This window comes from Eptatretus burgeri, chromosome 9 (genome assembly GCF_056783735.1).
Source record: "Eptatretus burgeri isolate ZD-2024b chromosome 9, Ebu_testis_v1, whole genome shotgun sequence".
NCBI lineage: Eukaryota > Metazoa > Chordata > Myxini > Myxiniformes > Myxinidae > Eptatretus > Eptatretus burgeri.
Window position 1 is genome coordinate 20637001 of NC_140969.1, and position 25722 is coordinate 20662722.

The following is a 25722-nucleotide window of genomic DNA, read 5'->3' on the forward strand; positions in this document are numbered from 1 at the left end:
ATCCTGCCAACCCAAATTACTCATCACTATCCTGCAAAGAAAAAAATCTGTCATTTCATGTGCCACCCTATACTTTAATATATCCGTGTCAGAAATTATGGAAATAATGTAAATCAAGTAATACGAATACGTCTTATAAAGGAAAGCCACCAACTTTGACATGCATGACATGTTGAAAGCTCATCATTAATAGACACATGGGCTCTTACTACATTTATCAAGATGGATCCCAATGAGTCATACGATGAGCACACCTCAATCAACGTTCCATTCATTCCATCATTGTTCAACCTTACCCGGCGCAGGCAGAAATTTTTAAGCAGGGTGCAAATGACTTTGTGTACAAAGAAGATACTTGTGCTATCGGATAGCTCACATCCACGTTCAATTCTCCCGACACAATGTCACAGTGACCTCTGCTGGCACTGCATCAGACGGAATTTCGATTCCAAACCAACTCTCCCACGATTCCAAACCAACTCTCCCGTGATTCAAACCATTGGTGTTGGCATGTGAAAAAAAATAACAACACTTGGTGTTGGCAAAACATCATTTCAGAGCTGGCCTGCCCCGCTGTCTTACAAGCTTAAACAGATCATTGCGAAAAAGTCAAAGAATCATTCTGGCTTCGTGACCTTCACAGTCTGCACTCATTTATGCCACCCTTTGTCACACATCTTCAGAACATTTGCTTCATGATACTTGGCACATGGCACTGGCTGCAATCATCAGACCCATTATATCTATGCTATAAGAGAGACGTTTGTGTGTGTGTGTCTGTTTGTTTGTTACTTGCAAAATCGAAGATTTTTCAAGTACATTGGTCGGTCGATTTTGTTATTCTGTCTGTTTGTCTGTCAATCACCTACAGGTCACAATTTAAAACCGATCTTCACTAAACTTCATTAAGCTGTAGAGGTAGTCTCAACTGAGAAGCCTATTGATTTTGAGGTTTGAGGTCATCTTGAGGTTAAAGTTCTAAAATCGTTATTTTTCATCGAATTAACTTTAAATTTGAAGAGGATTTGCATATTGCGTCACTGAATTGGGAACCAACTATTTTTGAGATCAAAAGGTCTAAGGTCAACTCAAGGTCAAACTTCTGAAATCAATTTTCAACTGAAAAATCGTCAATTTCACATCCTATTAACTTCAAGGTTGAACAACATTTGCGTAGTCCATCACTGAATTTGGGAAAGCAACTATTTTTGAGATCAAAAGGTCAAAAGGTGAAACTTAAAATCATCACATTTCATCTCAAAAAATCGTCAATTTTCATCTGATTAACCTGAAAATTAAGCAGCAATTGCATAGTGCATCACTGAATTTGGAAACTAACTATTTTTGAGGTCAAAGGTCAACTCGAGGTCAAACTTCAAAAATCATCAATTTCAATCTGAAAAATAATCAATTTTCGTCTGATTGACCTGAGCTTTGAGATTATCAATTTTAATCTGAATGAAATGCACAATTTGATGTATCCATGGCAACCTTTGGAGAGGCGATAGGTTTTGCTTTTGCAAGTATCGTGCTCTGCACGACGCCTTTTTCTTGCTTGTCTGTGTGTCTGATGTATTGCCATTTTCTCAGAGATGGCTAAACTTATCTTCGTCAAACTTTTGGGGGTTCATCGGTGATTGGTGGGGAGTGTTTTCGGAAAAAAAAATTGTTAAAAAAAAAGGGTTAGATTTTTGGAGATTTTGGAATACGGGTCTTTCGGCTTAACGTCCTACTGAGGGATATTTTGATACCTCGCCGTGCAGGCAAAACACCAGTGTGACAGTTTGGAGCTGTCTTGAGATGAAAACCCAGTCTAGACAGCTCAGAAGTGAGAAAATCACCGTTACATGGCTATTGCATGCACAACAACATTTCGTGGAATTTAAAATTGACGGGGAATCAAACTACAGAAGAGACAGCCAACTAGCCAATAATTCATTTTCAGCTGTCATTGCTCGTAAACAAAGAACTACACTAAAAACATCCACAGAATACAGACACACCAGCAGATCCGTTTATCAATCTTTACAACACGAAAATGAGCAATGACTTGGCCCTCATGTCTAAACAACAGTTATGAACCAGATGAGGCTCGATTTGGTTATCAGACATTTAAACTTATTCTTGTGCTTTTAAAAGAGAAAAATCCAGTCATCAGCACAGACGAAGTATGATGTAAATTGTGCAAAAGCCATTAACTCTTACTGCGTGTTATACCAGTGACGCCGCAAATACAATGAGTTGGGATGTGTGTTGTACTTTCGGATTATTATCGTTGAAATTAATAGAATGCAAATTTTGAGCCACTACCTTTATCCTTATTTTGATTAATTTTCTTTAACATTTTTTTTTACAAGTTAAAGGTGTTAAAATACATTACATGTTTGGTAGAATCAATAAGTATACACACACATATTGTAATTAAATAATCATTGGCTGGGTTTGATTTTGAAATCCCGAGTTATCCATGTTAATCCTTTTTAGAAAAACAACTGTAGAAATAGCATTGCCAAAATAAAATACTGATATATATATAAATATATACACACACAATTTGTTTATTTTTTAAAATAAAGATGTCAAGGCACATTGTTAAGTGGAATGACAGAGGGTAAATGCTCAACAAACAGTTGGACAAATGGGAAACGAGCAGACAAAAACACACAGGATACACCACAGCAAGAGGAAAGGAGTGGCAGGTAAAGAGAGGGGCAGGGGGTCTGTGAGTTTTAAAGAGCTCTGAGATAGAAATATGAAACTGTAAGTTGGAGGTTTGTTACAGTCGGGAAGAAGGAACTAGAGGGAAGAGCATGCGATAAAATATTTGGGAAGACAGCTTTATAGGAGAATGATGACAGACAAAGCAGTGGAGGTGAGCATGAGGCTTGGACTTTGGGAGGACAACCAAGTTTAGGTTATTGGTGGAATGTGTACAGTGCCTTCTGAAAAGATTCACATCCTCGACTTTTGTCACATTTTGTTGTGTTACAGTCTGAATTTAAAATTGATTAAATTGAGATTTTTTTTTGGCACCGATCTATACAAAATAACCCATAATGACACAGTGGAATCTTAAAAAAAAATTTTTTTTTTACAAATTAATAAAAAATGAAAAGCTGAAATGTCTTGTGTCAATAATTATTCAACCCCTTTGCTACGACACTCCCTGTTGAGCTCAGGTGCATCCAATTTCCTTTGATCATCCTTGAGATGTCTCTACAACTTGATTGGAGTCCACCTGTGGCCAATTCAATTGATTGGACATGATTTGGAAAGAAACACACCTTTTTATTATAATGAGGTCCCACAGTTGACGGTGCATGTCAGAGCAGAAACTCTACCATGAAGTCCAAGGAACTGTCCTTAAAACTCCGACATAGAATTATGAGGAGGCATAGACGTGGGGAAGGGTATAAAACAATTTCTAGAATGTTGAAAGTTCCCAAGAACACTGTGAGCCCCATCATTAGGAAATGGAAAGAACATGGAACTACCCAGACTCTTCCTAGAGTTGGCTGTCCGACCAAAGTGAACAACCAGGCAAAAAAGGACCTCGGTCAAGGAGGTGACCAAGAACCTAATGACCACTGACAGAACTACAGTTCCTTGGCTGAGGTGGAAGAACCTGCCAGAAGGACAACAATCTCTGCACTATTTGACAAATCTCAGCTTTATGAGAGAATAGCCAGACGGAAACCACTCCTGAGAAAAAGGCACATGACAGCATGCCTGGAGTTTGCAAAAAGGCACATGAAAGACTGAGAGCATGAGGCAAAAGATTCTGTCGTCTGATGAGATGAAAATTGAGCTTTTTGGCTTGAATGCCCAGCGCTACGTCTGCCAGAAACTGAGCACAGCTCATCACCCATCTAACACCTTCCCTACTGTGAAGCATGGTGGTGGCAGCATCATGCTATGGGGATGCTTTTCAGTGGCAGGGACTGGGGGACTTGTAAGGATAGAGGGAACAATGAATGGAGCCAAATACGGACAAATCCTTGAGGAGAACCTGCTTCAGCGTGCAACAGACCCTTGACTGTGGTGAAGATTTACTTTCCAACAGGGCAATGACCCCAAGCAAACAGCCAAAGCAACACTGGAATGGCTTCAGAACAAGAATGTGAAAGTGCTTGAGTGACCCAGCCAAAGCCGAGACTTGAATCCCATTGAGAATCTGTGGAAAGACTTGAAGATTGCTGTTCACCGACACTCCCCATCCAACTTGACAGAACTTGAGCCAATTTGCAAGGAGGAATGGGAGAAAATCCCCAAATTCAGATGTGCAAAGCTGATACAGACATACCCAAGAAGACTTGAAGCTGGAATCGCTGCCAAAGACGCTTCTATAAAGTGTTGACTCAGGGGGTTGAATACTTTTATTAATGAGACATTTCAGCTTTTCATTTTTAATTTATTTGTAAAAATTTCTAAAAACATGTTTTCACTTTGTCATTATGGAGCATTTTGTGTGTATCGGTGAAAAAAAAATATTTTAATCCATTTTAAATTCAGGCTGTAATAACAAAATGTGAAAACAGTTGAGGGGTGTGAATACTTTCTGAAGGCACTGTAGATGGAGAATGCTGACTGTAAATGTTCTCAGTCAAGATTAGATAGTTCATAGAGCACGATACCCTGCACAGTGTTCAAACATATATATATATATATATATATATATATATATATATATATATATATATATATATATATATATATGTTCCAATATATATATATATATATATATATATATATTCTTCCATTTGAATAAAATAGTTATTTTAAAGATCGTTGAAAAATAAAATTCTGGAAATTTCACCAACACGTTACATGAGTTAAACGTGCCTGTTGTTTGCGTCCTTTATAACATCCTTAAAAACAGTAAGTTTCCTGTTTGGAATGATTTTCAATTTTGTTTGACCGTCAGACAAGCAGACAGAGTAAAAATGTTATCTCACTCCTCTTTGCGCACGTGCGATCAGGACCAATACAGTGCCGAAGTACGATAAAATGAGACACTTCCTTTTCGCTTGGAGTGCATGGGGTAAAAACATACAAAGATATGTGTCATAAATTATACTTTTAAAAACAAATTAGTGTTATCTATATGTCATTGTAGGCAAGAAAGTGTCGGCATAATTTCCTGGACTGTCGGTTGTTTCTTTGGGGAAACTTAATTTTTAAGATGCAGTAAAAAAAAAGTTGCTTTTCCTCAATATTTACGTTGGCAATCTCACATGCTTATATTGTTATTCATCCATAATAACTCATCATATGTCCATACATCCATTGGGACCATACTCTGTACTGAGCGTCAGTGCTGCCAAAGCGGTCTTGTGGGCTATTGCGCACAATGCTGGATGGGTCACCACTCCGATGTAGAATGCTCGAATGGCTCGATCATCCCAGCAAGCTGGTACTTATTTTGCTGACCTCGGAAGGATGACAGGCTGAGTCAACCCCGCCTGCTATTAATTCAATGGTAGTGGGATTTGAACTCAGGACCCTGGGATCTCAAACCCACCACCCATACCCTTAACCAACACCAGGCACATATGTCCAGAAGTGGTTATAAATAAGTTGTCCCACCAACCTCTCCTTACTCTCCTTTAGTTATGCTCCCATTCAACCAACTTCTTTATCTTAAAGTGAAAGTGAAGTCAAACTCCCAAAATGGATCATTTATATTCATGATCCTTCATGAATTTTTCAACTTTGAAAAATGCAACATTAAACATCAAATAAAATAATTCCCCTGCATTATCAGAGGCAGCCACGTCTTGTAGACATTCAACTGGACAACCATCCCAACACTCCAGCCACTCTCAGAGCCAAGATAGACACAGGTGCCCAGGGAAACGTTTTACCACTCAGAATATTCAGAAGAATGTTCCCAGGCAAGCTTGACTCTCACGGCTTTCCTCAGGACAGCACAACTACCTCCAAAAAGACTACCCTCCATGCATAAAGGGAATCTAACATACCTCTCTTCAGGGCTGTACATACACTTGCTCGTACCAGGGCAGAATAGCTAATGCTGAGTTATATTTCATAGAGTCTGATGGCTCAACCATATTAGGCCTACCAACATTGTTGGTCCTATGGCTCGTTGTGCTCAACTGCACTGTGAAGGATGACGAGGTAACACAGCACCTACCGGTCTCATCCAAAGATGACCTATGTAAGCTTTACTCTGACCGAGTCAAAGAAATTGGTCATTTCAAAGTGAGGTTGCACATTACTATGGACAATACCGTACGTCCAGCCATATCCACAGCTTGTTGCTGTCCCATACACATTCGGGGTGTCAAGCATGAGCTCGATGAGATGGAAAACCTTGGCGTCATCACAAAATGCAGCTTTAACATCACAACCGCTTCATAGCCAACACAGGACTTTCAAAATGATGGAAAACACCCCAGAATGCCTTGTGCGCATGCACAGAAATCCCGAACAACAGCGGCCATCGAGGAAAGCTAAAATATTTTGTGCATGTGATATAATGATTATTAGGTAAAATGGCTCTCAAAGTTTTGAAAAGAAGTTGAAAATAACTTAGAAACGTTCTTGAGGGAAAGAGGTGTGCCGTGATACAAGAAAGTTATTGGATAACTTTATCAGCTCACCAACAGGTTTGAGATCTTGTTGCTGCCGTTGCTGCCCATACTGCAGACTTCCAATGATGTACAAAGCCTGAAGAACTTTGGACACTTTTTTTTTTTTTTTTAGATCCTCATGGAGGATCTCTAAGTTGTACTCACGTTGTTGTTCTTGTGGACTTTTTTGTTTCACAGCCTCCAGTTTTCATCGAAACTTCCTGAAACTTGGCATATATATGTAAAAATACCCTGCACAGACAGTAACCACCTCCGATTTTGGAAATTCTTCCTTTGAAAATAAGTTATGACGTCATAATATCGCCGCGAATGGAAATCGCCTATACCATTATCTCCGAAACGAGTTTGTTTCACAGCCTACAGTTTTCATCGAAACTTCCTGAAACTTGGCATATATATGTAAAAATACCCTGCGCAGACAGCAACCATCTCAGATTTTGAAAATTCCTCCTAGAAAAAAAGTTATGACGTCAAAATATCTCCGCTAATGGAAATCGCCTAAAAATTATCTCCGAAACTAGGCAAGCTTTTTGAATTCTGTTTGTGGGAATCAAACAGGGCATTAGCAGAGATGAATTCCCGCACATATGATACATCACTATGACGTCATATCAATTTTTATGACGTCATTCCTATTCTTTGATATTTTTTGTTTCACAACCCAGAGTTTTCATCAGATCTTCGTGAAACTTGCCATGTATATGCAGAAAGCCCACGCGCAGGCAGTAACCGTCTCCGATTTTGGAAATTCTTCCCAGAAAAAAGTTAACGTTATAATATCGCCGCGAATGGAAATCGCCTATACCATCATCTCCGAAACTAGTTTGTTTCACAGCCTACAGTTTTCATCGAAACTTCCTGAAACTTGGCATATATATGTAAAAATACCCTGCGCAGACAGCAACCATCTCCGATTTTGAAAATTCCTCCTAGAAAAAAAGTTATGACGTCAAAATATCTCCGCTCATGGAAATCGCCTAAAAATTATCTCCGAAACTAGGCAAGCTTTTTGAATTCTGTTTGCGGGAATCGAACAAGGCATTAGCAGAGATGAATTACCGCATGTATGATATATCGCTATGACGTCATATCAAATGTTATGACGTCATTTCTATTTTTTGACATTTTTGGTTTCACAACCCAGAGTTTTCATCAGATCTTCGTGAAACTTGCCATGTATATGCAGAAAGCCCACGCGCAGGCAGTAACCGTCTTCGATTTTGGAAATTCTTCCCAGGAAAAAGTTAACGTTATAATATCGCCACGAATGGAAATCGCCTATACCATCATCTCCGAAACTAGTTTGTTTCACAGCCTACAGTTTTCATCGAAACTTCCTGAAACTTGGCATATATATGTAAAAATACCCTGCGCAGACAGCAACCATCTCCGATTTTGAAAATTCCTCCTAGAAAAAAAGTTATGACGTCAAAATATCTCCGCTCATGGAAATCGCCTAAAAATTATCTCCGAAACTAGGCAAGCTTTTTGAATTCTGTTTGCGGGAATCGAACAAGGCATTAGCAGAGATGAATTACCGCATGTATGATACATCGCTATGACGTCATATCAAATGTTATGACGTCATTTCTATTTTTTGACATTTTTGGTTTCACAACCCAGAGTTTTCATTGGATCTTTGTGAAACTTGCCACGTATATGCAGAAAGCCCACGCACAGGCAGGAACCATCTCCGATTTTGGAAATTCTTCCTAGAAAAAAAAGTTGACGTCATAATATCGCCGCTAATGGAAATCGCCTTTACCATTATCTCTGAAACTAGGCAAGCTGTTTGAATTTTATTTGTGGGAATCAAACCTGGCGTTAGCGCAGATGATTTATCGCAAACCTGATACATCACAATGACGTCATATTCGTTTTTATGACGTCATCATTAAGAGGACGAGGATCTTAGCTCATTCGAGCTTCTTTTTTACCTTGTCGAGGCTCGTATGAGAGCTAACACACAAAGCACAGCAAGGAGGGCATGAGACAAGAGGGGCGGGAGTGGGAAGGACAAAACAGTGGGGAACAGAGACATTAGGAGATCTGTGGAAGGGAGAGGGATTGGCCAGGAACACGGGGAATACAAGATGGACATTACAGGGACTTTCAGGAAGAAAAGCAGGAAATTTGAAGGAGGTGGGTTTGGGTGGATTATCGGGGGTAGAAAAGATTGAGGATTTGGATGGAGGATGATAAGAGGTGGTGGTGAACAGCTGTTTTGAAGGCCTGGAGGGAAGAATGGGAACGAATAGAGTGAGGGAGTTTATTCCAAAGGCGGGAAAAAGAGGAATGAAAGAGTGAAGGTGAACAGTGATTAGTGATTTTGGTAGTTTTAACAGAAGGGGGTTGTTGGCAGACCTTGAGTGCCCTACACTCCACTCAACTCCATTTACCTGAAAGAACTCCACACGGTGACTGCGACAGGAGAGGAAGTCTGTGAGCCATGAGTGGAGATGGCCTTGGATACCATAGGAAGAGAGTTTGGTGAGTAGGGCAGGGTGCCAGACTGTGTCAAAAGCACGTGATATATCCAGGGATACGGCTCGGATTTCCTGTCTGGCATTGAGGGCTTCCATCCATTGTTGGGAGAGCAGAAGCAGCATATCCAGGGTAGAGTGACCTGGTCTGAAACCAAATTGATGATCAGAAATCAAGCCATTGGAGAAGAGGAAGGATTTCATGTCTGAAGCGATGATTGAGTGATGTTAATATTACAAGCACCTACAACTCACCACAAGTGAGTTCAATTCCCAAGTAAAGGAGAATCACCTGCTTGAAATCTCTTTATTTCTGACATCTTCTAAAAGGTGACAATCATATTGTCCAGGCCATTTTATGATTTTTGTGAAGAATAAGCTAAGATTTAGTGATTTTTTCAGCTTTTTTGGTTTTGTTGCACTGCAAACCAAAGAAATATAAATGTGGATACCAAAATATTTTTTAATTTCAACAATATTCTGGAAGTGCAATTTTTGGGTGCCAATATTTTAAAATATTGGTGCATTATTTGAAAAAAAAGTGCAAGGGTGCCAATATTTTTAGCCACAACTGCATAATTGACGATCTGAGGATTGGAGATGTGAGATCATCGAGTGACCCCTCTACATTACAAAACACCATTACCAAACTCAGTGAATGGGCTGATGAGAACCATCTTCACCTGAATACAGCTAAATGCAGATTTGCTTCAAATGTACACTACCGGAACCACCTGCCCTCAACCTCAGAACTACCCTCAATGTTGGACAGGAAACCAAAATATTCGGAGTGTGGTTCCAAGATGACCTAAAATTGGATAAGCAAGTAAAGGAAATGATGACCAACAGTAACAAGAGAGTGCATTTGCTGAATAGATTTTAAAAGTTCAATAAACTACCACATGATCTTGTCAACATCTACAAGTCGTACGTCCGGGCATCACTCAAATATGCTGCACCGGGATGGCATCCTGGACGAACGAAAGGGCAAACTAAAGACCTAGAGAAAATCCAAAAAAGAGCAATGACGATTGTTCTCGGTAACCAGTTCGACTCCTATCCGGATGCCCTCATTGTGACTGGGATTGAACCACTTGAGAAAAAAAGAATAAACCTATTTTCTCAGTTTGCATTCTCTTGTGTGCGATCTCGAGGTATAGTAAATGGTTCTTGTAAAACGATGCCACTCATGCAATGCAGCTTCATGGTACTCGCAAGTGCAAAATCGACCAGTGCCGAACAGCAAGATATCAAAATAGCACGATCCCATTTCTTGTCAAGAGTCTCAATGAAGAAGAGGGTAATAAGATCGATTCGGTTAAATTGGTTTAATGTTAGGTGACCCAGTGTAATTATTTGTTCAGATACTTTTCACCTACATGAATTTTGTAGACTATTTATCTATGAATTTTAACTTGCTGCCTTCTTGCATATTGCAGTAATTTTGTTAAAATTATCACTTCCGGTTCCGGGTTTGGAGCGACGAGAGGTCTCCTTAGGGGCTCTCTGCTGACGTTCTCAAAGTTAAGTTTCCGGTCGTTATTTGTCCTGTTCTAACTGTTTAATTTTCTCACCTACATGCTACTGTGTGTTTCCAGTTCGGTTTTGTTTCAAAAATCGTGCTATTTTGTGTTTTTTTGTCGACGTTTTTACTGGGTGTTTGAGGCCTAGGCCTTGGCCTAGGCTTGAGGCCTACTGGTTCCCCTCGGTGTCCGATCGTTTTATCATTATTTTTTTATCCCCATGACCTTCAATTTCTATCCTCCCCATTACCTTCAATTTCCATCCTCCCCACTTTCCTAACATCCCCCATTCTCCCAACTAATCTATTTCTTATCTCAAAAACAAACAACAAACAAAAAAAACAACAACAACACGCCAACCTTCTCCCGATTCTGCTTCTTCCTCTTATCTTCCTCCTCCTCCTCTTCTTCCTCGATTTTTTTTTCTACAACACTTCCATGACCTAATCTGTTGAAAACTCTCTCTCAAACATTAATAATAACAACAAAAACGATCTTGTAATGCTTTATCTTCCTCTCTCACACATGTGGTACTCTTTACTGTTTCATAATGCACTCTTCTGCTATTTTAACAGACTGCTCTCATTTCGACCTCTCCTTCATTCCTTGCTAAAAAAAATCCAACTATTACAGCGCTTCTTCTCTCCATTCTCTGAATTCGCCTTCATTACATCCATCAATAATTGTGTTAAATCGCATCTCTGACATAAAACTTTAAAAAACCACAGTTTGTTATGAATGTTCGCTTTCCATCAATCATTCTTTTTTTCCAACTTCAGTGCCAACTCTCCCATCACCCCTCACACTCTCAAAGCAACCATCCCACTCTTCTCCCTCCAAGCCTCCCTCTCACCTCTCTCAAAAATTCCCCCCTCACCTTTGTCCCACCTTTCATCCCCCTCACTCATCCTTCTCAAAGTTGCCCCACCCTCTCATCCACAAAGCTGCCTCCTTCCACTGCCCTTTCACCTCCATCTCTTCACTCCACCCTCTCAAATCCTCAATTGCCTTCTTCCCCCTCTCTTGTCCCCCCTCCTGCCCAGCACCTCAGATCCTCTGCTCCTCCTCATTCGGCCTCGTACCCTAGCTACACTGCAATCCCCCACACTCTTTCAACAACCCTCCTTACCTCCCCCTCGTCCCTTGTCCTACCTTCCGCCTCCCCCCCCACCCCCTGCATCCAAAGCCTCCTCCCCTACCTCGTCATTAAAAGTGTGGACCTCAAATATCCGGGGCCTTCGCTCAAACCTTTCAGATCTTTCCATACAGGTTGCCACTGACAAACCAGACATAATCTGCCTAACAGAAACTTTCCTCTCCCAAGACGTGTCTGACTCCCAAGTAGCTCTCCCCGGTTACTCCCTCCTCCGGTATGACAGACCTGAGCCTCATCCTGGTGGAGGTGTTGCTCTCTTCATCAAAGACTCTATTCCTCACTCTGCATGCACTGCTCTCACTCCCCCAGACCCCCAGGAATACCTCTGGCTACAGCTTCCCCTCCACTCCCACCTCATGTTTATATGTGTACTGTACCGTCCACCGAACAGTGATGACTCCATCTACACCTCACTATCCGAAAACATGGACCATGTTCTATTTTCTCATCCAAACTCTCTCTTCCTCATATGTGGTGACTTCAATTGTCATCATGCCAGTTGGCTAGGTGTGGGTACCTCTCTCACCTGTCATGGCACCTCAGCAAAAGCTTTCTGCGACTCATTGGGACTGACTCAATCGGTCAACTTCCCGACCTGGATCTCAACCAATGGTACTCCATCTCTTCTGGATCTGATTTTAACAAATTTCCTTGACAATATCTGCTGCTCTTCTTCCACTGCAATTGGTTCTTCTGACCACGTCCTTGTCAAAGTGGACATCTCTCTGGCTGTCATCAGAGAACCACCTCTCCGCCGTCGAGTCTGGCATTTCACTCAAGCCGACTGGCAGGGTCTCCAAGCAGCCATCAAACTTACAGACTGGTCTCCTATCACGAGTTTCTCCAAAATCAACTCTTCCTGGGAATTCTTTCAAAGAAACTTGCTCTCCCTCATTCACAGATTTATCCCCTCTCGTGTTCAGTTGTCCTACCCTTCCTCTCGCCCTTGGTTTAGTGAAGCTTGTGGTGAGGCAGTTGTCCTGAAACAACTTGCCTTTGCCTCATGGAAGGCAAACCCAACTGAGGGCAATCTCAGTTCTTTCCACAAAGCTCGGAACAAGTGTGTATCTACCCTCAGGAGAGCCAGAAAACAACATCTTTCTCACCTCAAGTCTGAACTCTCAAACCTCTCTCCCTCCTCAAAATCCTGGTGGCGTTTAATCAAATCTGTTTCTGGCGTATGTTACCCCTCCATCCCCTCCCTTACCTCAAATGGCAGCACTGCTGATACCGCACGTGATAAAGCTGAATGCCTAAACTCGGTGTTTGCAGCTAAATCTTGTGTCCTTAACCCATCACTTTCTCTACCCACCTTACTCAGTCGCACCCAACTGTCCCTGGACTCTGTATCCTTTTCTCCTGACAAGGTGGAGAGCTTGCTGTCAAATCTCGACTCAGATTCTGCAGCCAGTCCAGACGGCATCAGCCCACGTGTCCTCAAAGCCTGCTCTTCTGCTCTTTCTCACCCTCTCTCTGTTCTATTCACCTTCTCATTTGCTCAAGTTCATCTGCCATCTGCTTGGAAATCTGCTAACATCACTGCGCTGCATAAAAAATGTGCAAAAACAGATCCCTGTAACTACAGACCAATCAGCCTTCTCCCAATCATCAGCAAGGTTATGGAATCCATCATCGCTTCAGACATGAAATCCTTCCTCTTCTCCAATGGCTTGATTTCCAATCATCAATTTGGTTTCAGAACAGGTCACTCAACCCTGGATATGCTGCTTCTGCTCTCCCATCAATGGATGGAGGTCCTCAATGCCAGACAGGAAATCCGAGCCGTATCCCTGGCATATCACGTGCTTTTGACACAGTTTGGCACCCTGCCCTACTCACCAAACTCTCTTCCTATGGTATCCAAGGCCATCTCCACTCATGGCTTGCAGACTTCCTCTCCTGTCATAGTCAACGTGTGGTCCTAAATGGAGTTCTTTCATCCCCTCGTCCTGTCCAGGCTGGAGTTCCTCAAGGTAGTGTTCTGGGCCCTGTACTTTTTCTGGTTTTCATCAATGATCTCTCCGACTCTCTGGAAAATCCTCTCTATTTCTTTGCTGATGACTCCACCCTCTACCGTACCATCGGTCATCCCTCAGACCGGCAAGCAGCAGCTTCTTCGCTCACTGCAGATCTGGATAAAATCACAAACTGGTCCAACACGTGGAACATGTCTTTCAATCCGGACAAATCTCACACTCTCACTCTGTCTCTTCGAAAGGACCGTTTAGAACCACCCCCCCCCCCCATCCACTTTCTCAACAATCCTCTGGAAGAAGTCTTTTCTTTGAAGCTTCTGGGTCTCACTATCTGCCATGACCTTTCCTGGGAAAGTCACATTTCCAACCTCTCCTCCAAAGCCAGTCTCCGACTGGGAATCCTCTGTCGCGCAAAGTCCTTCCTCGGCCCTCTTGAACTCCTGACCACTTACAAAGCTTTTGTCTGTAGCCAGATGGAGTACTGCTCTCCCCTCTGGGCTGGTGCTCCTGCCTCCCACCTTTCTCGGGTTCACGCTGTCGAAACCAGGGCATTTAGGATCATCGGCATCTCCCGCAATGAAGCTGAGTCTTTGGGCCTCTCACTCGATCACCGCAGGATGGTCGGTGGTCTTTCTGTCTTCTACCATCTCCTCTCCAGCCTTGCCCCCCCCTGCTCTCTCTGCGATTTGTCCCCACCACATTTCCACAAGGCGCTCAAGGTCCGCCAACAACCCCCTTCTGGTAAAACTACCAAAATCACGAATCACTGCTCACCTTCACTCTTTCATTCCTCTTTTTTCCCGCCTTTGGAATAAACTCCCTCACTCTATTCTTTCCCATTCTTCCCTCCAGGCTTTCAAAACAGCTGTTCACCACCACCTCTTATCATCCCCCATCCAAATCCTCGATCTTTTCTACCCCCAATAATCCATCCAAGCCCTTACTTCAATTCCCTGCTTTCCTTCCTGAAAGTCCCTGTACTGTCCATCTTCTCTTCCCCATGTTCCCCGTCCCATCCCCATCCCTCTCCCTTCCACAGATCTCCTAATGTGTCTGTTCTCCACTGTTTTGCCCCTCCCACTCCCACCTCTCTTGTCTCATGCCTCCTTGCTGTGCGTTGTGTGTTAGTTCTCATACGAGCCTCGACCAAGGTATACAAAAAAATTGTAAAACTTGCCTCAATTTGCCCTTTGGCCGCGATGGAACCTGAATTGAAATAAACAACAATAAACATAGGTTAAAAGTGCCTAGATTAGAGGAAGTGAATCGATGAAAACGCACACACAGCACATGCACAAAAGGCCTCATTTGCATTAATACATCATTTTGAAAATCCTGTATTGTGGGCCCGCAAACACATACAGTAAATGACATCACATCTGACGTCACATGAATGGCAGCGAACACGCATCATGAGACTGATTTGAAGTGTGTTCATGAGTAATACCACGGAGTTTCGAAATTAAATAAACATGTTTCCCGTTTATATTCGAACAAGCAGGAGTAACGACGTTGTAACTCTACTATACAATAGTTGTTACAATTTAATCGGGTGTAAGCCCTTTATTCATTGGAGGGTGGAGCTATACTGACAATTGCAAATGTCTTTTGGTATTCGATATCTCAAACCCATTTGAATGAAGCTGAAAAACTAGCTTTCTTGCTTTCATGTTGAAAATTAGGATTGACTAAATCATGTTCAAAAACACAGTCGCTTTTTAAAAAAAAAAAAACATTTATTTTTTCCACTTTCCATTGCAATGGACTTTATATACAGATATAACACACTGACATTTCAAGCATAACATCTTCAAATTAAATTCTGTACAGAGAAGCATAAATCGATCAATAACTTTGGTCTTCAATGAGGGCAATTAGTGATCAACCAACAAAAATCAATTGGTAATGGAGAAATCTCACAATTATCTCATGGTGGATTCATGCTTTGAGCAGAAATCCAAGGGAATTGGAAAACGTCCTTTCTGCTTCCAAGAATTAGTCTTCCATCTTTAGTTTCCAGAGGTCATCAAAGTCATCTTTTGCCAAACGCTGCACGCAGACGTAGGACACGGCATGGTTATTTTGGTTTAGAAAACTGTAAATTACAATGATGACACAATAATAATTGCTCCACCAGACACAGTGGTGTAATGGTTTGAGTATCCACTCTGAGTCTGGGAGGTCAGCAGTTTGAACCCCAGCCGAGTCATACGAAAGACTTAAAAAATGGTACGTGCTGCTTCCTTGTTTGAGGCTTAGCATTTAAAAAGGATAGAGCATGGACAATCAACCTTAGTTCGGTAATAATAGCACGGGCTTTCATGGGCCTAATGGCCTCCTACATCGAAGTTTCTTCTAAGTTATAACTTGTAATATTATGATGAAAACATATTAAAACAAGTAAAAAGATATAAAATGTCATACCCCTGTTGTTTTTGTAATTTTGCTGTGTGGAGTTAAAGGGCTAGCCCATATTTATGTAGAACTAAAATGACCACTAGTCTACCAGTCAGCCATCTGATCAGATCACAAAATAAAGTGAGGTGCATGTACTGTGCTTGTGCCAACATTGAACAAAATTGGACCATGTATGTCTGAGAAATGGTTGGGAACACATTTAACTCACAAAATGGCCACCAGTTGGCCATCTTTGATTGAATCTCGGAAAAAGTGACATGCATATGTAAGCCATCATTCGTTATCTGTTTGCAAAGTTTGAACAACATCAGTAAATGCATGTCTGAGAAATGGTTGAGGATATGTTCAACATCGAGTTTTTTTTACAACTAAAATGGCCGCCAGTCGGCATCTTGGATTTGGTGTCAAAAAAATGGCGTGCATATGCATACCATCATGCGTTGTCTTTGTGCCGAGAACGCATAAAATCGGTCTATACATGTCTGGGATATGGTTGCGGATGCGCACATGCACGCACGCACGCACTCGCAGACACGAAAATCGAGACCAAATCCATAAGCCCCCATTTCGGACTAAGTCCAATGGAGGCTAATAAACCAACATGTCATAATCAACAACATTACACATTAAATCCACTAAATCAAAATAGATCAAAAATATTTACAAAAACAATAATAAAAGGTCAATAAAATGGAAAGGAAGCAATACAATAAATATTCTTCAATCATTGTGTTCATTAAAATGTTCGGAGTAGGTTGTCGGCTTTTTCTTTCAGACCTGAACCAATGGCTCCTGAGGTGGGGAATCCAAATTCAAATCTTATATATTTGAGAGTGTGTAGAATAAAGCCATGGATGGAACCAATGGAATGTTGATTGAGGTATGCCAACCACCATGGAAAACAAGAAGCTGATGCTTCTGGCATCAACCCTTCATCGGCATCAACCCTTCAAAGATCAGCTTGTTCTTGCTTATCATGACAGTTCGCATACCTCAGGCATCGTCCCATTGATTTCATCCATGGTTTTACCTGTCCTCTGTCGTAGATCGACACTAGTCTTCAAGAGCAAGACTATTTCCTTATTTTACTGAAGAATAAAGCCTTGATTTGGCCATTGTTTATTTAATGTCTTTGCCATTTGTGTAAAGCACATTGAGGTGCACTAAAATCTTTAAAAAAATTTAATGAATATAATTTGACAAATAATATAGGAAACTTTGACAAATAGCATTCATTATCGAGTAGTTTAAAGCATCAAGAAAAATCAAGTAGAATTTGACGCAAATTAGTCAATGGATATGTCTCGGCTCACATTAGATATCAACGCACTGTTACGTTTGATCACAATTGAAGGTCACATGAAAATTAAAGGTCCAGAGAGAGAGAGAGAGAGAGAGAGAGAGAGAGACAGACATCATCAGATGCTTCTAACTCGAGTTATGGTCTGCAAAATGATTTTCAAAGGGCACATCCATCACCTTTGACCTTTGACCTGTTCAATCTGAAATTGAATCAGTTCGTCTTAGTATTACTGCCCATAAGTGTGTCAAGTTTGGTTGATATCTCTTGGGTGATTCACAAGTTATTGCAGTAACACAGATTTTCAAGTAAAGAGCATTTGACCTTTTGAACCCAAAATTTAATCAGTTCATCTTTGTATCACAATGCATAGTTATGCCAAGTTTGGTCAAAATCCCTTCAGCGATTCACAAGTTATCGCAGTAATGAAAATCCGCTACTTTTAGCTCAAGGTAACATGGCTTTTGACCCTTTGAACCCAAAATCAAATCAGTTCATCTTTGCATCATAAAACACCTTTTGTACCAAGTTTGTTAAAAAATAATCCCTTCAGTGGTTCACAAATTATCGCAGTAACAAAAATTGATCACAAACTAACTGATGCACAGACGGATGCATGGACAGACAGCCGGATGGACAACCTGAAAACATAATGCCTTCTGCGGTGGAGGCATCAAAAGAAACCAAGGCAGGAAGTGAAGGAATCCATTGTCAAGTTACTTTTTGTTATTTTTGCTTCATTTTAAACTGTGATGGGCTTTGTACTGATAGTTCATGTTGAAGTTCAGCTGTGACACATCAACCTGACTTAGCTTTCCTGCTGATTAGCAACATATTCAAGGAAAGTTGATGTGGACTCACTGCAGGAGTTTTATGTTATCACTGTAACTAGAGCTTAAACAATTACAGGAATGGCTAGATTTTACTCAAGGCAGCAGATGCTATTGTACTCTCTGAATGAACCTTCATTAACTTAAGGTTTGTGTGCACTCTCTCACACGATACACAAAAACGTTAGAACAGGCTTTAAATTGATTTGAGTATTGGAAAACTATCTCCATATTACATGTGCAAAAATTATGGAGATTTTGTAGCACCCAACCCCCATCATGCATTCCTCTTCTTTTGATAGGCGTGACAGCATTACCAGCAGATAAATCGACACACATTGAAATGTTCAACCATGATGTGGATTGCAGCTCACCCTGTCTTTCCACCACAACTTTTTGAATAACGCTTTGCTTTTATGGCCACTTCCACCGATGTGATGGCCATTGCCCGAAAATGTAACCACCTCTTCCTCCTCCTCCCCTTCCATGATGGCACAGCTGTCTACGGCTGGAAGTTCATCTTCCTTTGTCCTGTCACCCATTGTCACCAAACTCATGTACTTGTACTCGAGACTGCGAAGCGCACACACACACACACACACACACACACACACACACACACACACACACACACACACACACACACACACACACACACACACACACACCCGTGTGTGTTATTGGCCTGTTTTTTGATACAACAGTCTGCTTTAATTAAAAGGATCAAACTTTCAGGACAATAAATGTACAAGTTTATAGAATGGATGAAAATGTAACATGGAATGGTCATGCAATGATATTGGGGAAAAAGATTGCTGAGAATGTGGTTCAAGAAAATAGGAGTAATGGCAACGACAACACAACCACAATGCACAGCATAAGACAGGCTTCATATATTTCTGCACAGAAAAAATGGTTTAAAAGATGAAGATTATGGAGCTGGCTGAAAAAATAAGAGTTGTTTAATAATTTGTTGGAATTTCAAAATCCTTTGCATTCACTTCAGGAAGTCATTTGGCTAAAGTCACTCCAAATAGAGGTACAGTACTTACTGACAATACTTTATTCAACCCACACCCTATTATGTCCATGGGTTAGTAAGGTTTGTCCGATCAAAATAAAATTGCCCTTTATAGATAGCTGAGAGCAAGGCCCTCTATCTTTCCTGTCCCTCACTTTTTATCCTCCGACAAGGTCGGAGGGGCAGGGGACATTAAAATGAGCTCCGACCAACTGACCTACCGCTCATCCGTCCGTGTACTTTTGTTTACACGATATTTCAAAACCCGTTGAACATTTCACTTTCATCTTTATACATACTGTATATATTCCTCATGACATTATCTCAACCTGATTGCATCACTGCTGTGATTGGCTGAACTATGTTGCCATGGCAACCATCTTAGTATCTTGGCTTGCATACGGGATGTTTCAAAAACCATTCAAGATTTAGTTCTCATATTGCATGGATCTGTTCCTCATACCACCCAAAAGGCAGGGGACCTAGAGTATCAGCTCCTTGTTATCTTTCTTTCCCTCCAGTTTTTTTTACTTTTTCATTGTTTCTTTATCATTCCCCCTTCACTCCCAGTCTCACATCCCCTTGGCTTTTACTTCCTGAACCCTGGACCTTTTATTTGTGAGGTGTCACAATGACTCAATGAGTCTTTCCCATCCTAAATGAACCCTGATCTCTGATAAAGCACTGACACATGGACCTCTGACTCGGTCTAAACCAATACCAACCTTCGCCCCAATCAGGTATTTTGCTCTGACGAAGGGTTAACACCCGAAACATCAGATTCTCATTGCTTCCAATGTGCTAACTACTTCAAACAATGTTTGGTTTATTTCATCCATTGTTCTTCCTGCATGCCAACCCTGAATGATACTAGCCTCATGATTAAGGATAGTTTTCCATCAATTGTTGTAACTGCAGTATATAGATTCTGCTCCCCCAATATTGAAACAACCAGGAAGTAGCAGTCATAGCCTCAGGTGATGTTTCATCCACTCCATGCTGATTATGGCATTTTAGTTTTATCCTGCACAGCTTTCCTTGTTTGCGTTAGACCCCAGTTAGTTGCTCTACTCTCAACCCTGATTTGGAGTTCTACTACAAAATGTAACAACTTTTGTTTATCGCCCATAATTAATATATTATGCTTATTGTTCACACTTAATTCCTTTGCTCAAATGCACTTATCTTTGAGCTATTAGTTTGAGTTTCATTCTGGGGCCACGATGTGGCATTTTGTTTTTAGGGGTTTTTTTTCGATACAAAGTCAAGGCTTGTGGAAGAGCTGGAACACAAAGAACAGATCATAATGCAACAGAACAAAAGGAACAGCACAAAGAGAGGTTGGAAAACACCAAAGTAGGGCCGAGGGAGGAAAAAAATATATGGCGACGGACAAACAATTGATGCAGGTAACATGAGGGGTAAGGGAGGATGCAGGGGGTGGACAATATGGATTTTACACAAGATCGTGGTTTAGGAAGGAGGATGATCTGAGATGGTGGTGAACAGCTGTCTTGAAGACCTGCAGGGAAGAAAAAGATTGAAGAGAGTGTGGAAGCTTGTTCTGCAGCCGTAAAAAAGAGGAACGAATGAATGGAGGTGAGCAGTTATTCTGGATTTAGGTAGTTTCACCAGATGGGGTTGATGGTGGTGCATGTGCGATCTGCATAAACCTTGGGGGGGACAAAGCATAAAGAGGGCAGAGGGTGCAAGACCAGAAAGGAGGTGGTCGAAGACAGGGTGACCACCGACCTGTCTGCAGTGGGAAAATGAGAGGCCCATAGTATCAGCTTCAACACAGGAGATTCCAATGATTTTGATGGCCGAGGTTTCCACGGCATCAAGCTGAGCAAGATGCGAGGCAGGGGTGCCAGGCCAAAGGGGAGAGCAGTATTTCATAAAGCTGCAGATGAAGGCCTTGTAGGTGAATCGCAATTCAATTGTACGAAGGAAGGACTTTGTATGATGGAGGATGCCCAGTCGGCAGCTGGCTTTGGAGGCCAACTTTGAAATGCGCTTTGCTCAAGATCAAGACGATCACCGCTGATTGTAAGCCCGAAGAGTTTGAGTGACTGAACTTCTTCAACAGGATTTGTTTTTTGTTTTTACATGATCTCAGGCACATAGTGGAGCTGCCACTTACACAAATGGACATACAGGTGAACATACATGACACAAACACAGCCACTCAGCTTGAGGGAAGTGCCATCACTTCCCGGGATACTCTGAGTACCAGTGGCATCACAACAATGGTGTTGCTTTTCTCATCACACTGAGCATTTCCTCCACCCCATGGATGCCAACCTATGGGGATTGTCCATGCTCTTAACCTTATAAATGTTGAACATCAAGAAAGGAAGCAGCATTTCCCATTTAAAAAAATATTTGGTATGACGTAGCCAGGGTTTAAGCTGCTGAACACCCAGACTCACAACAGATGCTCTAACTATTACACCACAGAGATTGAAAGGCACATTCCAAGTGTTTGACCAGCTTGTGATTTTTTTTCAAGGTCTTAAGAGAGGGCAGAGGCTGCAGCCTGTCCATCTGAAGGATGAAGGATGTCATGGCAGAGGGTGGAGTTGTCAGCAAATGGATAAAGAGGATTTTCCATGGAGTCGGAGAGATCGTTGATGAAGATTAGGAATAGAATGGGGCCAGCTAGCCTTTCTCAGGCAAGATATTGCATCAATGAGTGTGCCGTCCCTCGGATGTATGTTAAACTGGCAACCCATCCACTCGGATGAGTTGGTTGTTGAAGATCACACGGTGTCTTTTGATGAAGATTAGGCAAGGTATCCATATCCTCTAGTGGGATACAACTGTGCCCGCAGAAAATGGTTTACACCTGTGGGCCGAACTCATAACTGTCTCCTGTTCCAGTATGCATACAGATTAAAGAAAATTTCCTTGCTTGTTTCTCCTGTGACTTTCGATTGCAATCATTTTTTTCTCTGCACTGTGTATGTATGTTTGAATGCTTATCTTTGTTGTTCAGTAATCTGTTTAAAAATTGCAATGTCCCAAGTTTGGTTGCTTACATTCTCTTACACCACATGCCACCACCCCCTTAAGCCACCCCTTCCCTCCTCCCCATTCTTCCCACACCCAGCCTGCCAAACTTCTGTGATATTTTCTATACATAACACCTAAATCACAATGTGGAAACCTTCACCAATTTCTTGTTTATACTTTTACACAAGTTAATTTTTTTGCATTCAGGTTCCAAGAACAATTCAGCATACTTCCTGTTCTTGCGGTAGAAGATGCCAATAATAATGAGCAAAGAACAGGAAAATAAGAACCCCAGAGCGATGACGATCTTTCCGAGGAGACCGATAAGCTCACAAGGCTGTTCCGTCTCTCCTGGCAGTGCATCATCACCCACACATAGCCGTGGAGTATGCCAAATGTAATGAAGTCTCTGCAGCAAAAACCATATCATTGCATTATTATGAGCACAATATAATATACCGTGCCATTTCAGGTCAACATGAACTCGCTGTAATTTTCTGTGGAGTGAATTGTCAAATATATGGTGATATACTGACTGTGTGTATATATATATATATATATATATATATATATATATATATATATATATATATATATATATATATATATATATATATATATATATATGTATGTATATATGTGTATGTATGTGTATATGTATATATGTATATGCAGATATGTATTTGTGTGTATATAAGTGTGTATATATATATATATATATATATATATATGCATATATATATATATATATATATATATATATATATATATATATATATATATATATATATATATATATATACATATATACATATATGTGTGTATATCAGATGCACCTCCTGACTTATGGTGAGCATCACCACAGATCATTTATTAGACGGTAAAACCGCATAATCCACAAAGAACAACCAACTGTCTGCCACCCAGACGAATGTTCCCACTAATGCAAACCATTCAACCAGAGGGCAAGTGATGTGATCGGTGGGTAAATCGGAACATGTGGCATGTGACGAGTACTTCCCCAATCCCCACTGGACATATTCCTACACCAAAGCGTCACCTCAAACCCAGAGGCCTTGGCCCGGTGACTGTCAAACAGACAACGATTATATGGACATCAGTTCACCATCAAACGGAGCCACCTATTCAGATTTTGGGATTATTTGGCCTCATCAGGAGAGCATACCGATAAATATCTTATCAATAATGACCCCATTTCTTGTTTATACATCAAACTCACCTCCTGACTGTTGTGGTGAGCATCGCCGCAGATTATGTCTCGCACAGTAAAACCGCATAATCCGCAAAGAACAACCGTCCATCTGTCACCCAGATAAATGTTCCTGCTAATGCAAACCATTCAACCAGAAGGCACGTGATGTGATTGGCAGGTAAATAAAAAATGTGGTCATCATTGATTCGATATTTATCGGTATGCCATCCCAATAAGGGCAAACAAGCCCGAAATATGGATAGGCAGCTCCGTTTGATGTTTAACTGATGTTGACCATGTAATCTTTGTCTCTTTGACAGTCGCCCGGGCGAGGCCTCTGGGTTGGAGGTGACGCTTTAGTGCAGGACTATAAATAAATAAATATATATAGTTTAAATAAGGGCATCATTTTAAAAAGTTGGAGAAGAGCCAAGAAAAGTTACACAAGGTAAGCGCTTTGCTGTTCCAAGCTCTACCTGGGTTCCTTTGCAGCTGCAGACATTCACAAGTGGCACTTATCTTTATCTTCCATTTATGTAGATATAAATACAAGTTCCATAATTGTGTCGGAATGAAGTAAACGTTGTAACCACAGCACCTACTGTATAATGCTGAATGATACCTTATTTAAGAACTCTGGTCCGTACAGTGCATGCATAGGTCTAAAAATATCGATATTCGTGCAATTTCAGTTGTGTGCATTTTGTTATGCACACTGGTGGTGTATAGGCTCAGAGTCAATGGTTCGCACACCTCACGGAAGTAAAACATAATTTAACTACAAACTATTCACTCAATTCTGTCAACGTATAATTACCTTTCTGTACATTTACTTCATTGAGAAACCTTAAGTTAGTGGCTTATGTTGTCAAAGGACATTCATAGCAAACTCCTTAAATATTCCACACTCCATTGGGAACACATTCCCTTACAAACAGAACCCGGGACTCCTTACTAATGCTTCCAATATCTTTTCATGCACATGCGGGACGTACAAAAGAACGCTCTGACAATAACTTCTGTGAGCGGAAGCACTAGGTTTCACGGGCGGTGTCTAATCTCAGAGTCACTGGTCCGCACATCTACCAGAAGTTAAAATAATATAACCACAAACTAGTCAATCAATTTTGTACAATGAATAATTTCCTTTTCGTTGATTTACTTCACCGAGAAACCTCAGCAGTCTTAACAGTTAGTGACTATTATGTGGACTTAGGGCTGGGTTGAGGACTTGAAGAAGAAAGGGGGAGTGGAGGACAAAGAGTTGGAATGAGGGAAGGGACGCACTTGGGAAAGGGGGGTTGAGGCTTTGGGGGCAGGGGAGTTATCTAAGAGTTTTGCACAGCACCTAGCTGTGGTTGTTGTGGCCTGAACACCGAATTTGCCTCTTGGATCTGCCTCTGAATTAATGAAGCCAACGTTTTGTTTTTTTCTCGTTATTAGCACAAATCAGATGAAACTGCCGAATGAATTTCTACTGCTAACAGTTATAAAGAATAAAACAATTTCATCACATTTTCATTTGAATACAACACAACGATTTGATATGTTTTTTGTTTTTTTTCCATGTTGAGAAACATCTTCCCATACAAACGAACCTGCTTGCCTCCATGGCAGGCTTCAGCAATCTCTTTAAAGTCATTCGGACCACAGAGTGGACAGGCATGAGGCGTCCGCCACAACAGGTGGAATGAACAGCCATCGCATGTGCCTTCAGGGCATTTCCTGTTTTTCGAAACACATTTTCAAGGAATCACATTTGGAAAACAGATATCAACTGTTACCTTGCCACTATCTCCATATTTTGTCCATAATAATGGTAAGATGGCATACATTTGTGTCTGTATATTACATACTCATATTAATAATATTTTGGTATTAATTACCTCCGCCGCCCGAGGTGAAGGATATCTCAAAAATTTGTGGGGTGCATTCAAATTAAACTTGCTGGAAGGGGTTGGGTGTGTGATCACAACAAATTGATTCGATTTTGGTGAAGATCCAAATCTGGATCTGGACACGAAAATTATTTAATTTTTTAAGTGATTCTTCAGTACTGTATAGCATGGTATTTCAAAAATGTATTGGGCCCGACATGTTCTTGTGGATCAGGCATTATGCGGTGGAGGTATGCGCTCTACCGATCCTTCTAATTTTGCACCGTTTCAGTGGC

At 41.1% G+C, this 25722-nt stretch overlaps 1 protein-coding gene across 2 annotated transcripts in view; it reads right to left on the minus strand.

The window, feature by feature from the left end:
• Positions 1-15475: 15475 nt before the first annotated feature.
• Positions 15476-25722, minus strand: part of LOC147019667 (endosome/lysosome-associated apoptosis and autophagy regulator family member 2-like) — a 46276-nt gene continuing 36029 nt past the window's right edge. For both annotated transcript variants that reach the window (XM_085894271.1, XM_085894273.1), the window contains 4 exons: positions 25148-25274; positions 22567-22745; positions 18675-18873; positions 15476-15801 (listed from right to left, as the gene is read on the minus strand). In XM_085894271.1, the coding sequence (XP_085750397.1) occupies positions 15748-15801; positions 18675-18873; positions 22567-22745; positions 25148-25274 (559 nt within the window). In that variant the 3' untranslated portion in view covers positions 15476-15747. The remainder of the gene's footprint in view (positions 15802-18674; positions 18874-22566; positions 22746-25147; positions 25275-25722) is intronic.